Here is a 16,145-nt window from a genome sequence, read left to right on the forward strand (position 1 = left end):
TTTTTCCAGGTGCTATTGGATTTATTTCATGCTCTTTTATCATTAGTTTTTCGGTTTATTAGGCTGTTGAAGTTTTTTACTTTCAGTGCTCTTCTATATTCACTGCCATAGCTTTTTTCGACTACTTTCTTCTTTTTCATTATTACTTAATTTGTATTTTTTCTAATTGAATCTGTATGTTTCAAAAATGTCGATAAACTATTTACTACTTTTTAATTGTTGATTTCCACTTGCGTTATTAAACTGTCAATAACTGGTCTATATAATTAAATCAGACGCGTTTATAAACAATGTTCAAAAAGAAATAACTAACATAGTATCACGTTGAGATTGTTCAGTCCACATTCCTCTTTAACTAATCTAAAAACTTTTAACATCTCGATTTAAAGTTTCTTTCGCAGAATTAGTTGTAAATTAAAAATGAAAGCATTGCGAAGTAATAACTTTTTTTTATCAACTTAAGTTATTTTTACTTTCAGTATTGTGCAGTTGAGCGTTATCTAGTATTAGTTTGATCATTAACGCTAAGTTAACGACTGTGGCTAGTGTGACGGGTTAACATTACACGCGATGATTGCGTAGCAAGTGTCCATTGTTGAATGTCATGATAATCGAAAAATTGTAAGTTAAATTATTATTAATACATACATTGACATTTGTTTCATAATTACGATAAATCTGTATTCAATTTATTGTTTTAAAAGTAAATAAATTAATCAAAAATTAAGTAATCTAATTAATACATATTATGAATCAAAAACTAATACATTTTGTTTGTTTTTTGTAATAAAATTATACAATGTTTTAGTTTGATTTTCTACGTATACTTTTTTGCTTCCAATATTTGTGTGTTTAGTTTTTCGTTCTATGGCTATATGAGATAATTTTAGTATTTACTAATAATTATAGTTTGTTACTAAGGTAGAGGTTAGTATAGACATATACAAAATTTTCCTCTAAAAACCATTCTAGATCACTAAAAACAGTTATAGTTTATTTTCAGGTTTAGCTCTATTCTCAAAATCAATTTTGATTGTTTATTTTTTGATGTATTTTATCAAGTTTAAAATATGTCTGTTTGATTTTTAGTACACTTCGACTATAAACTTCATATTTATGTAAAGCAAACTACGAACTCGATTTGAAAGCACTTCAAAACGATTAATTTGAAATTAAAATGACAACATAATAATTTCATGAATGCGTACCATTATCCTTGTCCAATTCACTAGGATAGTTTCTAACCATCAATGAATTTTCAATCATCCACTACCGGAAGATAGGGTTAAATTAATAAAATTTTATCGATTGGATATGGATAGTCTGATTTCGGAATCAATAAGAAACACGGTTGATCATACTGTCGCTTGTTTAATTTCTCCGGTATTTACTGCTGGATATGCTAATATGGTAAAACTAAGCCGTGTACGAATAGAAGAACTTGTTTGCTCAAAACTAATGGACAGAGTCCTATGTACCGAAGAAGCATTTCATAATACATTTAGTAAGAACTTATATCTAATTATTACTATTAAGCACTCAACGCTTTTAGAACAATGACATTTTCTTGTTGGTCACCAAGGTGGCAGCTCCACAAGAACTTTGAGCCCTCTTTAAGGACTAAAAGCTATATACCGGCCCCAAGCATACCCAGAAGATGCTCCAATCAATACAAAAGAGGACAATTCGACTTATAGGTGATTCAGAGTTGACTTAAAACCTGTACAGATTAGAGCGAAAAAGAAAGGTGGCCGACCTTACCTTGTTTTACCGACACTACCTCTTCCGAGCAGTTTAACATAATCCCGCCTACAGCAGTATCTACAAGACCTTCTTGGCAGGCCGACCTGGTTCATGAATACCGAGTTCGTCTGCAAACGTTCAGAACGTCAATTTATCGGGACTCCTTTCTTTGGAGAAGTGCAAGCCTGTGGAATCAGATACCACGACACATCTTTCTCGAACACTACAACACAGTTCAAGATCAATATCTAAAGGCATCTTCGTTTCCGACCTAACTCTTTCTAAAACTAGTTGCCGTCTTTCTCCTCGAAATAGGCGTCCAGTAAGTGAAACTTTAAGATTAGAACATATACAAAAATTGCTAGAAGGCCAGATCTGGTGAATACGCTCAGGGGTTGGCCAATTCTAAGTGTAATAGGTGAGTTGCACCCGAAGTTTGAGAAGATATGATGTTCTGATGGAGAAACGTTTTCTTTTTCTTCAAATGCGGCCGCTTTTTTGCAAATTTTTCCTTTATTTTGTACGTAATATATGAACAAAAATGGTCGTAATCACTTTCACGGCCGATGAAACCGTCCTTATATTTTTCAGAGCTAGTAGCCCTTTGAAATCCAATGTTTTGACATATTTTATTAATATCTCAACACATGGCAGCATCGCCTTGTGTCAATATACAGTTTTTATTATTTACAGGGCCGGATTAAGCTAGGGGCTTGGGTGGGTTATAGCCCCGGGCCCCAGGTCCAAGAAGGCCCCATCATTTGGAAATCATTCTGTATTTTTTAATGTGTTGATGCCACAAATCTAAAGTATTGATACTATTTTGTGAATTTTTCCGGGTTTCCGAATTCCTTAAGGGGGCCCCGTCATTATTTTAGCCCCGGGCCTTATAAATCTTAATCCGGCCCTGATTATTTAATAATGAGAACAATTTTACTGTTAAAACAAAATAAATAGGTAATACATAATAATTCACAAGTCGAATGATTTTAATGAAGAAATAAATATATAACAATCAATAATTAGGTGAGTAATTATTTTGATGAAATGAAATATATAAGGGTAATAAAAAATTGAACTGTAAAAAAATATTGGAATTCCAGCTATGTTGAAAACTGCTCTAATAGAGGTCATATCAAATCTTAAGGTTGCAGAGCGGTGTGTAATCTGTTTAATAAAATAAAAAAAATAAAATCCCCAACAAATTTATTTACTTCAAGTTGTTTCAGGTAAGCTGTTCATGAATAATAATTGACTTAAACATAAGTATTAATGAGGATGATGATTGTTTACTTGTATTTAATCGTTAGCGGAACGCATTATTGTTAACGTTTATTCATAACATGACGAGTTTAATTTATTAAACAAATTTTCTTTGTTTTTTTCTAAAATTTTTATAATGCAAAGATGAATTATTATTACGAGGATGTATTGATATCTAGTTAGCCTAGACCAGTTCCATGCATAAACAAAATATTGCGTTACCATAGCAACGATCAATAACTTATTAGAAGTGTCAGTGTAAAGTTTGTCGTCAAAAAATTAACTAGAGTTACATTAAAAGAAAAAAGATGTCCACCGAAATTGTGAAAATCTAAAAATTGGAGTATCGAGCCATCATCAAGTTCCTGTATTTAAAAAGGTTAAGTGGTAAGCAGATTTACGAATATATGCTTAATACCCTTGGTGATGAATATCCTTCGTATGCGACCGTGAAAAATTGGACTGCAAGCTTCAAAAGAGGTAAATTTTCCATTGAAGATGATGACCGATCGGGAAGGCCAGTTTCTGTATCAGTCCCCGAAAATATCGATGCAGTTCATGACATGATTTTATCAGACCGTCGAATTGGGCTAAAACGGATATCTGAAGCACTGAATATTTCATACGAACGCGGTCATCATATAGTTCACGTCAATTTGGACATGAGAAAAAAATGGATCCTCAAATGTTTAAATGTTGACCTAAAGCGTGCAAGGGTAGAAGCATCGAGTTCGATATGTGCTCTATTTGAAAACGATGTAGACTTCGTAAACCGAATTGTTACTATGGATGAGACTTGGGTACATTTCTACGATCCAGAAACAAAGCAACAATCGATGGAATGGCGACACTCTGGTTCTCCAAAACCTAAGAAGTTTCGTGTCCAAAAATCTGCTGGAAAAGTTCTTGTTTTAGCTTTTTTGGGATTATCATGGAGTAATCATGATAGATTTTTTGGATAGGTAAGGATAGAACAATAACTGGAGATTACTATTCGATATAAATGACCACAGTACTGGAAAAAATTAAAGAGAAAAGACGCGGAAAGCTATCCAAAGGTGTTTTGTTTTTGTAGGACCACGCCCCTACACAAAAATCTCATAATTTAGGGTTTGAATTACTAGAACACACCCTTATTTACCAGATTTAGCTCCGTCCGACTACCATCGCTTTCCTCAACTAAAAAGAAGTTTCTTCCAACGAGGATGTAATAAAAGCTGTGGAGGTTTGGTTTGCAGGGCAAGAAGAAACATATGTGCAGTGTACATAGTATGAGCTAATTCTGTTATTAACCAGTAAACATACTGAGTTAGACTAAAAAAATAATGTATGGTTCTTGAAATTTTATTGGTACGTAAAAAATTTCCTTGGCAATTCCATAGCTAAATATTCTACTATATACGTCTAACAGTAATACATAACGTATTTAATACCTTATATGAGTCAGGTCACTACCTCAAACAGTGGATTATCATAGACTTATTAGCCTGATAAGTCATATCTTAAAAATATTCCTAAAAATCATACACCGAAAATGTAAAAGAGATATGAGCGACTCACAATTTGGGTTTGTACAAAGATTATGTGGTTTATGCTTTATTGACTACGAGAAAGTATTTGATAGTGTTCGATACCACAAACTAATGTAGCTCTTTAAAAGGCTCGGCATAGATTAGAAGAACATTCGATGCATTCAAAACTTATTGAAACCAAATAGATAATATGTGCATTACCATAAAAATGAAAAGGGGGAAGACGTGTGTGGTCTCCACTCCTGTTTAATTTATATTCAGAGGCGATTTTTCAGGAGGAAAACAATTACTGAACAATCAGATGATTTTTAGAAAAATAAATTTCCTGAATTTATGAAGAATATCATAAGCATTAATATCTTGTGAACGTCAAGCTAACATCATCAAAAATGTAGAACAATTGACTATATACAATTTATTTAGAGTTAAGTGGATATAGAAGTATCAGGAACTATTGCTTTTATGTCGCTTCTGCGAAAAAATCAAGAAATAGGTACGAAGCTAAGTATGAATATTTGAAGCAATGGTGCCAAACAAAGATTTCTACTGCAGTTTCAGAAACTGCTTGTCACGTACCTTCAGAAAAAATTGCTGTATTAAAGTGTAGCTTATTTTGTGTATATTCCATGCCGAAGTCCACCATTTTCATAGAGGAAAGCATATATACTTCTATGTATCCTCAACTTCTAGAATATGTGTGAATTATTTTCATATTGCTAATAATTGTATTATGAAAATTGATATCACTTAGATCACACTCTAATTTAAAGTTGTTAATGGAATGAAAAGGTGAAGGTATTTCCTTAGTTTTTTGTAGAAGCTTAATGAATATAAAGCCATTTAAGGGTAAATGAAATACACCTCAGGGTGGTAAGTTAACTTAGAACCTGTCTACAAGGGCAACCCAAAACTGTTTCGTAAGTTACTTCCGTCCTCAAAACGAAAATATGTTCGAATCCGCTCCATTAATGGAGGTTTTAAAGTTTCTATTCAAGTTGAGGTGCTTGAATAATTTTCATGAATCAATTCTATACACTTAGTCCTGTGAATTGTTTCGACTGTATTTTTGTTTTTGGGATTATAGTGTACCAAAGGTCCATATGCTAAGAAATTGACGAAAATATTTACTAGGATTACGTTTGAAGGTACTCAAACTTTAGTTAAGACCTTTCAATGCGCGTAAGCTATTGATCGGCATTAAATTACGGCAACCACCTCGAAAACAGCATTTTCATATGTAACCTTTCATGCATACTCGTTCGGTCGGAATACTTACTTACAAATGAGAGATCCGTTAGTTCAGCATTATCCGACAGAACTTACAGATAACTACTACTAACTCAGGACGGAGCTTTTTCAGGATAATATTTACATAATTTTTAAGTATTCCTTAATTAGCACTCGAGACACTTATTTCTCCATTTTTACCATACTTACAATTTTTGCTTGTATATTTCCATAAATTTTGACGTTTAAATGGAAATTTCTATGTAATTTTTTATTAAAATTCCTCATTGGTGATACATAATATTAAACATGTTTAAATATCAACTATATAACTTGGTTTACTTCATTTTAGTAATGTCAGAAAGATGTACTATATTACAAAAAATCCATATCCATTCATTTCTACTTTCGTGAGTATTTATTTTATTAGTTTTATCTTGTTTTGGAACAACATTTGTTTCCTCTTTTTCCTCTTCATATTTCATTGTTATTTTTATGTTAAATTATGTTTTAATCTATAGTTTACCTTCAGTATGTGAAGACGGTAACTTATTATCGAAGCACGCGTCAGACAGTGAGTGTTGACGTGGTAAATAGTATATTTCACATGAAAAAATTGTTTGCATGCTTATGATATCGTTAAAGTTGAATTTATTGAAAATTTGAACAAACATGACAGGTACGTGATTTGAGGTTGTCAAAACGACAGGCAGAACTTCTGGTTCCCTTCTTAAGGAGTAGAACTAATTTTCTTCAACTTTTAGATCTTTTTCTATGCTTTTCGTAATGGTTTTTCTCTATTTTTATGTGGAATCAGTTTAAAATAACACATAAAAATTGACGTTTTTACCTTTCGTGTTTATCAAAATATGACATTGACAATTTGTGTAATAAATTCTGTTTTAAAAAGAAAGAATACTTTTTCTTATTTCTTACATTTCAATAATATGTAGCAGCCAACAATTTAATTATTCTTTCAAATTCCTGAATTAGAACTAAAAATGTTTAGGTCTTTTTTATTATTGACAGTTTTCTCGTTCCTTTGTCCGTGAGCCATTTTTTTTCTTCATGCTGGTGGTCTATTTTCTAAATACTGAGATGTTTGTCCTATGTGAATTGGTATCACAGACTTCTTAATATATAATATTCTTTTGTCTTGGTTATTTTAAATTTTAGTTATTAATATCATATTTATTGAAATAATTCGATATTTGTTAAGAAAGTTCCTGTACATATGTTAAAACAAAATGTTTTATATTTTGTTCGTGTATTCTTTAATAGGGTTCCTTGCAATCTTTTACTATGATTTTTTTCAATTCTTTCAACAGTATTTATAGAAAAAACAATTATTGAAAATTTAAAAATTTTGTAGTTAGTTTAAACATTTCAGTAAAGCGTGACGTCATAGGTATAAAATAAACACTGACATATGGCACAAAGAAAATGTGACTATTATTTTCTCGGTTAAAAAATGATATATAAATCATGGTTTGTGCCAGAATGTAAAAATAACACGACAAAAATACCTAATAAATTTTTTTATGATGTCAAAAAATTCGAATATACAACAAAAATGGTTTGAAATGTTGAAAGTCACACAAAGTTTTTTTTCACATTTTTTTACAATCTTTTTTTAAAATAAACCAAATATATTATTTATATTTCTACTTTGAAAATTACACATTGAGACGCATAGAAAAATACAATCTTATTTTATAATTAACCACACATTCTTCTTCATCCGATCTTGTAGCGTACTCAAGGGTATGTCGAATTCTTGGCTGTTGATCTAACGGCTTCAAAAGCTTCTTCTAACTCTTCGTTTATCCATTTTCATTTGTTGTGTTCTTGTTGGCCACTGACCGGTATTGCCCGCAAAATATAACATTTTCTTTTGTTTGCCACGAAAACCGTGAATAACTTTTACAAAATCTGACAAGCACATGGAATACGATAGTAAATGTATGGTAATGAAATTTAAAAAATTTATTCATTGGTATAAATCACTTTGAGCTTACCTTTAACTGTCTTTTTGATTTTATAAAACAAAACACGTCCGTACCTTTACACAACTCACTACGTGCGATGCAAAAAATCGCCGCTTTTGTAAATAAGTCTACTCGGCTCCATACTAGATGGCAATATTAGTAGCAAAAGTAGAATGTTTTGGAAGTCTAAGATTTTAACTTGACTGGCATTGCCCACTGACTGCCATTCTTACTCTAACAATATAGAAAACGAACAGCTAGTTAATAAACTTTTAAATCCCTATAAATCGCTTGGTTACCGAATGTAATTAAAAATTCGTTTCCTTCTTTATCATTTTTTCCTGACAAATTTGGAAATTGTTAGAGACGAGCAGGATGAAAGGTCCCACCAAAATACTATAAAATATACGATACTAAGGTGACGGGATCCAGTCATGGTAGGAAAGGTAAAACTCCCTATAAAATGAAAAAAACGAAATGTTACAATTGAATATTTCTTAATTGTTATATATTTTTTTTATTGTCACCAATATTTTTATCAACTTTTTCACTAGAATTTTATTGGAACTTGATGTAGAATTTTTTTGTTTCAGTTACAATGAGACTACTGCTTGTGATGTCGATAATTACTTCTTTAGAAGCTCTTCACTGTGATAAAGAATTCAATTTCGTAGAGTTCGGATACGAAAACGGATACGACATAATATGCCAAGGCCTCACCAATAAGCACATAAGTCTTCTTCAAAACATCAGCATAATCAACGAACTCAGTCTCAAAATAGAAAACTGCACATTAACCGACGTTACATCAAACATTTTTCAAAACGTAGCCAACATAAAGCACTTATATTTAGAAAACTCTACGTTTAGTTTTTCTCGATCGGAAGCCATATTTGAAATCGTTTGTAAATTAGAACAGTTAACTATTATAAACACTAGATTCAAACCTACTAAAATTTCTTTGTCCAAATTATTTAATTTAAAAAAATTAATTTTGACTAACAATCAGATCACCAGTATTGAAGCTGGCGCATTTATAGATTTAGGAATGTTATCTGCTCTTCACATAACAGAAAATAAACTAACAGATTTAAATAGCTTACCATTATGTGAATTAAAAAATTTAAGGACGTTAAACTTAACCAGAAATCGTATCGAGCATTTAGATGAAGCTTTTTATTGCGAAACTATAGATAATGATTCAGTATTTTACATTAACAATTTTAAAAGTCAAACCTCGCCATCTGTTACTCCCAGTATTACTTCAACAGAATTATACCAAATCGATCTTAGTTTTAACAGTATTAAAGATTTAAGCGTGTCATTTGCTTTTTTAAAATCGTTAAAATCTGTTAATTTACAAGGAAATTTGTTGAGGAGAATTAATAGTACGTATTTCACTTATTTAGAGTATTTAGAAGATTTGCAAGTTAGTGATAATATTATAAGTATTATTGATGATAAAGTTTTCGAAAATAAACGGTTTCTCGAAAAAATCGATATTTCCAACAATAAAATAACAAATATCAATTTTCGATACTTAGATTCCCTTAAATATTTAAATTTACGTAATAACTCGTTTTTACTAGAATCTCTTTTAACTTTTAATAAAACAAATAATTTGAATATATTATTACTAAGTCTTAATAAAATAACAGTTATAAAACCTAATATATTTAAAAAATTAGAATTATTACAAACTCTAGATTTATCTTATAACAATGTTGTATTAATTGATGGTTCATTTAGAGGATTGATAAACTTGACGTACCTTCGGTTAAATAATAACAACATCGCAACTCTACCAACTAAATTATTTAAAGATCTCAAAACTTTACGAGTATTAGATTTATCTCAAAACCAAATTAAAAATATAGAAGATAATGATATGTTCGATAACTTGATCAATTTAGAAACTTTGAATCTTTCGAGAAACAGTTTAACTCAGATAAATTACGATTTACTCCAACCTCTAGACAGTTTAACAGTTTTAGATATTTCACATAACTATGTACATTATATTGATTACGATACTATTATTTCTAATCTACCATCTTTATCCTTTTTCAATATAAGATACAATAATTTATCTTGTGGACTTTTAACTAAAATTATCAATTATCTGAAAACGAAAGGAGTTTCTTATACAATTCAAGAAGTCATTGCTTCTGATAAAGTTAACATCGGGGGTATATATTGTACTGACGATCTAATTATTGCGAAAAGTAATAAACCCGAAAAACATGTTTTGTTCGATATTATTTTAGGACTTGTCATAGTTCTTGGGTTCGTTATTTTAAGTATAATCATCTTTAAGTCATATATTTATTTGAAAAGGAGAAGATATAGGGCCGATGAGTTCGAGCTGATTGAAGAGTAAGACACTATTTTTAACTCTACTCACTCTCCAACCTGTCACGGCTTCTTGATTGCTTCCCTCATTATCATGTTCCACTCGTTTCTTTCCTCCACAATTTGTCTACGGTTCCTCACCTCACCGCTGCAATATCCTGCATTGCTTGTTGTTGCTAACGTGCTTTAGGTAGACCATTTGGTTGTCCTATAGCTGGCTTCCAATCTATTATCTTCCGAAGCAGAGCTTTCAGATCTTTTATTCGTATATGTTCAAACTATTTAAGCTTTTGGATCTTTCTCACTGTATCGTCGCTCTTGACCGGTTCCAGTATCTTCTATAAGATCTCTCTCTTCAACATTCGAAGATCCTCTTCGTCTTTCCCAAGTACATGGTTTCGACTTCATGCTTCCAATATTCACCTTGATTATTGCCACACACAAATCCTTGAAATATTTTAGACTTTGGAATCGGTAACAAGCCAGAATGATCTTTAAGGAGATCCCTTTTCTCTCATTACTTGTTTTGAAAATTTCCTGTTTACATTATCAAGCTTTTTTGAAATCTATAAACATCACATGTAGGTCCATTCCATAATTATAGAACTTTGAACTTCTCGACTCTTTGTGACATCACATACACTGCATGTACTGTTGATCTACCGGCTCTAAAAACTTCCGAGTGTCTTCGAGTTTCTCTTCAATGTATCCCACTGGGCTATCTCTTATAAGAGTGCTCAGAATTTTATAAGTTGTGAATAGAAGTATTATTGGTTTATAACTGTGGCCAAGTTTTCGTCCTATATTCCGTTCTGTTCACACTTTGTTCTTTTCTCAGCTTTCCTTGTTAATGTCGAATTAGATGAAACAGAATAGAACAAATCGATTTTCTACGTAGTAGCCTCACTTGCATATTTATAAATTTATTATGTATTTGAGCACATGGTTGCCTATTATTGGCTGTTTGGGCCCATGTTATTTTCTAATAATATAGTCCCATGTTGAGATAGGTCTTCTTACGTGGTCTATTTATGCTCCGTATCGATTGTCAGTTTTTTCTCCAAATGTTCTGCTCATTGCCAAAGTGCTTTTATTCTGTGGGTAAAGTCCGTAACCTTCTGTCTTCTGTTCATATAGACTCGATTCTCTTACGATCCCCTTTTGTTATTTCTAGGATAAATCGCTCCATAGATCCCTGTGATTCCCTGAGTTTCCTCATTATATCAGTTTTTAAGCGCATTTTTTTAATATTTTGATTTGAATATGATCTTGTCTTTGTTAGGTTCATTTTGAGACCTACTCAATTGTTCGCGATGCTTAGCTCATTTATTTGATGCTTCAACTTCCTTGTATAAGTTGGCTAGAGTTTCTATACGAGGATTGTCTTTAAAATTTTTTGATGGAACAATAAATGGGATTAATGAGTTTTTGCACCACTTTATTTGTGAACATTGACGTTTGTTATAGCGAAGCCCGTAGCAATTTATAAATTGACTGAGTAAGTTATTGAAAGTGAACTTTTAAAACGAGAAAATCTGAGCAAAAATGGAAATCACCCCCGAAAGCTTATGTTGGATGATTTTTTCCTGATATTACTTACTTACTAACTTACTAAACAAAAATGCATAGGATCGCTTCATGCCACATGTGGTAATGAATGTCTACAATTGATTGGCAGAATTTTGCAATGATGATGCGTCCGTGATGAAGGTCGAGAAGACCAGCCAAAATCGACAAACATTCCGAGAATAATGAGATCGGCATTTACATTAACATGAATAAATCGTCCAACAAATTTTTCTTGTCAAAGAAAAAGCGTGCGGATAGCGATTTACATCACCTCAAGTTGTTGTTGGAGACTTTTAAAACCATTTTCTTCCGATAGCAGCTTCAGAGTGAAATATTGGTTTGAACGTATGGGCCTTAAGGACAAATTTTTCGAAAAGCAAAGAAATACGTTCCGAACTTGTTTGCTTTTGTTTTACTTTTTATAAAAACTCACGAGACAACATTTATAATATCTCTGTGTTTTTAAGATTTGTGTATTTCAGGAGTTCAGCATTATACCATCTTTACCAACTGCTTTAATATTTATCTTATCTAAAAGCGCCTTTTGGATGATAACTTCTGGTATATTATATTGTAACATGGTTGTCGATATTTGCTTCAATAATTCCGAAGCTTTGTATATGTCGCTATAGAATTTGGTGATTAGATTCATTATCTTCTTTATTTGTTATTCTAATGTTGTCATCTGTTAGAGCGACTACCTGTTTTCTGCCAATGATCATCGATTTCTTTGAGTTCTTGGTTTGGTACATTTTTCAATATGTATTCCAAGCTTTCGAATAACTATGTGTTCATCATCGGAGGAAATAATTAATCGAGAATATTGATTTCTTATGATTCAGAAAACTACGTTCAACATGACAATAGACAAAGTTATTTTATATTAATGAAATTCAACATTTTTTCAACTATATCATCCGGAAAAATTAATTTTCACTACCTGCATGTGTTATTATTATGCGCTTACCTCTTGAGCACGTATCAAGACATTTTTTTTATTCATCTACTCACCCATACCGACCATGAAACACCATGAAATCAAGTTTCATTAAGAATCTTTTTGTTTCACGAGATTCTTCAATCGAGCGTAGATAGTGCTGTCAGTAACACATAATCCATCGCGATTCCTTTATGGTTATACGCATACTTTTATTTATTTAAGCCACTAATCAACTAAAATCCCCTTTTAGCTTCACAATTATCACCGGGGCATCTCTAATAGCTCAAACAAGTTATCAAAACGGTTTTTGATAATGCGAAAAGTATATGATGGATTGATTCAATTGCAAAATATTGAGGAAAGAAATATGGACAAACAAAACTCTTTGTGGTAATGTTGATTATATTGTAAACATAAAACGAAATTGGTGGAAATAAGACCCATCGTACGCAAGGCTTTTTTCAACTGAATAAATTATAGCTATAGTATTAGGTGACTGGCTAATTCGCTTTTTTAGCAATTAGCTTCTACTACCGACTGAGCTCTTTATTATTGATTCTAGAAATACATTTTAATTTTCACGGATACATAAAGTCCTCAATGAAAACCAAAGCATTCCTTTTTTTGTTACAACATTGATAAATATTTTTGATTATGTAGATACTGTCCCAAATTGAAATAGATGAGCTGTGAATGATCATTCTAACGGTGGGCTAAAAAGTTCATGGGCTAGTATAGAAAAAAATTTTTTTTATTGTATTAGATTTCATTATTCATTATAGTTGCCTTCGAGGTGTTACCACAATTAAGCAGTCATACAATTTTTTTATGCCACTTTTGTAGTAGATTTGCTTTCAGCCTAAAAATAGACTTAGATCTGAGAACAGGAAAAGTGGTTTGATGCCAGTTATGGAGAATACGGTGGAAACGTGAACAACTCGAAGCCAAATTGCCATCGTTTCGATTGATATGTGACAATTTCTTGATGAAACAGCATTTTTTCTTCATCTTCAAAAGGGAGCGTTTTCCCGTGATTTCATTCTCCAAACGCTCCAATAACATTACGTAATAATCTCGGTTTATAATTTTTTCATGTTTAAGAAATTCGATGAATATTATGCTGTGTGCATCCCAAAATACTGTAGTTATAATCTTACCAACAATATTTTCACGTTTTGAGTCCACTCGACTGACTATCGATTCGACTTCGGTATGAAATGATAAACCTACGATTGTACAGCTTCAAAAATTGCTCAGAATCATCAATTCGGTATTGTTTTTGGTCTGGCGGCACTAACAGTTATCTGCATAACGAAATATTCATTTGCGATATCTTCAGCAGGTCCTTTGATATCTTCAAGAGTCTCAGCTTCACTTTACGGTAATCCGAAATTATTTTGTGGACCTTTTGTGCAGTTTTCGGTAATAGCTCCTCTGGGGAATCGTTTAAACTTAGCACTCAACAGGTCGGAATAATATTTATTTATCCATTTTTTCAAACGTACAAAAGCTGCTTCACTAAAAATGCTACAACTCATAAATTAATTGTACGACAGCTGTCAAATTAATACACGTGTCTCTTAAAGGTTATGACTAACTGAAAATCATATGGATTTAATACTAGTAATTCCATCTATGTATCAGCCAACGAACTATTCCGCCCACCTAATAATATATAGAAAACTGAATAAAATTGTTATATTTCATATTAAACGATTTTTATATATTTTTATGTAGATTTGACTTTTTATTAAAATATTACTTGTTTAAGTGTTTTTTTTATTCCAAATATCGTCATGTATAAGCGGAAAGGTCAACTAGAGTTTAAGTGTGTCTATAAATAGAATGAAAAATTTCACAAAAAAAGCTTCGTGGGATTAGATTATGGAATAGAATTGCAATAGAGTAAAAATTTAAATTACCATGAAATGTTAACCTAGCATTTTTGAATGTATTTTATTTCATTTTAGATTTGTAAGCTAAAGACTTGAACTCGAGTCCTTTCTAACCTATTCAAAGTATACAATGCGGTCCGTATGTATAGAATAAATTCAATTTTATCGTTATTATGTACTACGTGGAAAAAACCAGAAACATGTCGATTTTTTTTCTTAAATTGACATTTTATATTATGAAAATATTAACCCTCTCCAGCACCCTGAATTATAAGCACCCCCTCGAAAATTTTAAATAAGAAAGGGTGTTGTGTGGTACCTTGTGGAAAGGGATTTTATTCCTCTGTTCAGCAATATAAGTTTTTTTTAAATTTAGTGCAATCATAACTGAGAAAATTAATTTTTAAGATGTAAAATTTTGGTAATGTGTCTATCACAAATCTTTACGTATTTAGAATGTATTTTTCAATGTACTTCACAATTAAATTAAATGTTTGAAATGACCAGAGGGTTATTTTGTTAATTTCTTAAAACTTAGGATAACGAATAACTCCTGAGGTCATACAAAATGTACGAGAATTTCAAAATCACCTGTTACTGTCAAGAAGTGAACGGTGGTCATTTTGAACATTTGATTTAATTATAAAGTACATTGAAAAATACATTCTAAATATTATGCGACATTATTCTCTTCATTCTACATAAAGTTTTAAAAATCTTAAAAATTAATTTCCTCAGTAATGATTGCACCAAATTAAAAACTTTATATTGCTGAACAGAAGACTAAAATCGTTTCCATCAAGGTTCCACACGACCCCCTTTCTTATTTAAAGTTTTCGAGGGAGTGCTTATAATTCAGAGGGGGTGCTGGAGAGGGATAATATTTTAATTCTCAATTTAAGAATAAAAATCGGACTGTTTCAGGTTTTTTTCACATTTTATATAATAAAGCTAAAATTGAGTTTATTCCATACGTATGGACTGCATTGTATTAGAAGCTATTTAAAATGAGCACTAAGTATTTTACATTAGAATTGATAGAACTATGACAAAAAATATGTCAATTTTTTTCTGAACAAATATTATATTTACACCTTTCTCATAACTGCCCTAATTAAATTAATAGTATCATATTATCGAAAAATTTTGAAAATTAGTTATTTATCATACAGGGAAAAAAAGTACTAGATTTTAGCTTGAGCTTGAGACAAAAAACCGAAAGCAAAATTTAGTATTTTTCACGTGTATAATACAAAATTTTTTTCTGTGACGGGAGACACGATTATTAGAATATTCAAGTCAGAAAATGATCGATGTGAAATTTGAATTTTCAAATTATTAGACTATGTGGTACTTATAACGACCATTAGAGCTGCGTTGCTTAGGAAAAGTAATCAAGTAGCTCTAAATTTAGTTTTGTGATTTGATTTCAAAATTGTGAGTTAAGTGGTTGTTTGGGAGTTATTTCCTAAACTATAATGTAAAAAATTTCGTGTTTTTTCTGAAGCCACCGGAATTAGTAGCAGTAGCCAAAGTACCGTCACAAAAATGATTGCCAGCTAAATCGCGAAAAATTGACGGAACCGCGTATTCAAGATTTATGAAATGGAAAAAACAAGTTGTTTCTCGAAGACGG

General features: G+C 31.4%; 2 protein-coding genes across 2 annotated transcripts in view; one reads left to right on the forward strand and one right to left on the reverse strand.

Annotated features, from left to right (window-relative positions):
- The window catches only part of LOC130446821 (ionotropic receptor 25a), a 97,278-nt gene that overhangs the window by 52,529 nt on the left and 28,604 nt on the right, over nt 1-16,145 (reverse strand). The gene's annotated exons all lie outside the window — the stretch shown is intronic.
- Nucleotides 311-14,381, forward strand: LOC130446823 (chaoptin-like). Its single transcript, XM_056783306.1, has 3 exons — nt 311-621; nt 8,347-10,129; nt 12,865-14,381. Exons 2-3 carry the CDS (start codon nt 8,352-8,354, stop codon nt 12,923-12,925), a joined length of 1,839 nt encoding a protein of 612 aa, XP_056639284.1. The 5' UTR covers nt 311-621; nt 8,347-8,351; the 3' UTR covers nt 12,926-14,381.

This window comes from Diorhabda sublineata, chromosome 7, assembly GCF_026230105.1.
Source record: "Diorhabda sublineata isolate icDioSubl1.1 chromosome 7, icDioSubl1.1, whole genome shotgun sequence".
NCBI lineage: Eukaryota > Metazoa > Arthropoda > Insecta > Coleoptera > Chrysomelidae > Diorhabda > Diorhabda sublineata.

Excerpts from the sequence above, each read along its gene's own strand:
- LOC130446823 (XM_056783306.1), top strand. The coding sequence starts at position 8,352 with ATGAGACTACTGCTTGTGATGTCGATAATTACTTCTTTAGAAGCTCTT. Across the intron at positions 10,130-12,864 it reads GAGTTCGAGCTGATTGAAGA|CTTCACAATTATCACCGGGG; the intron begins GTAAGACACTAT and ends ATCCCCTTTTAG.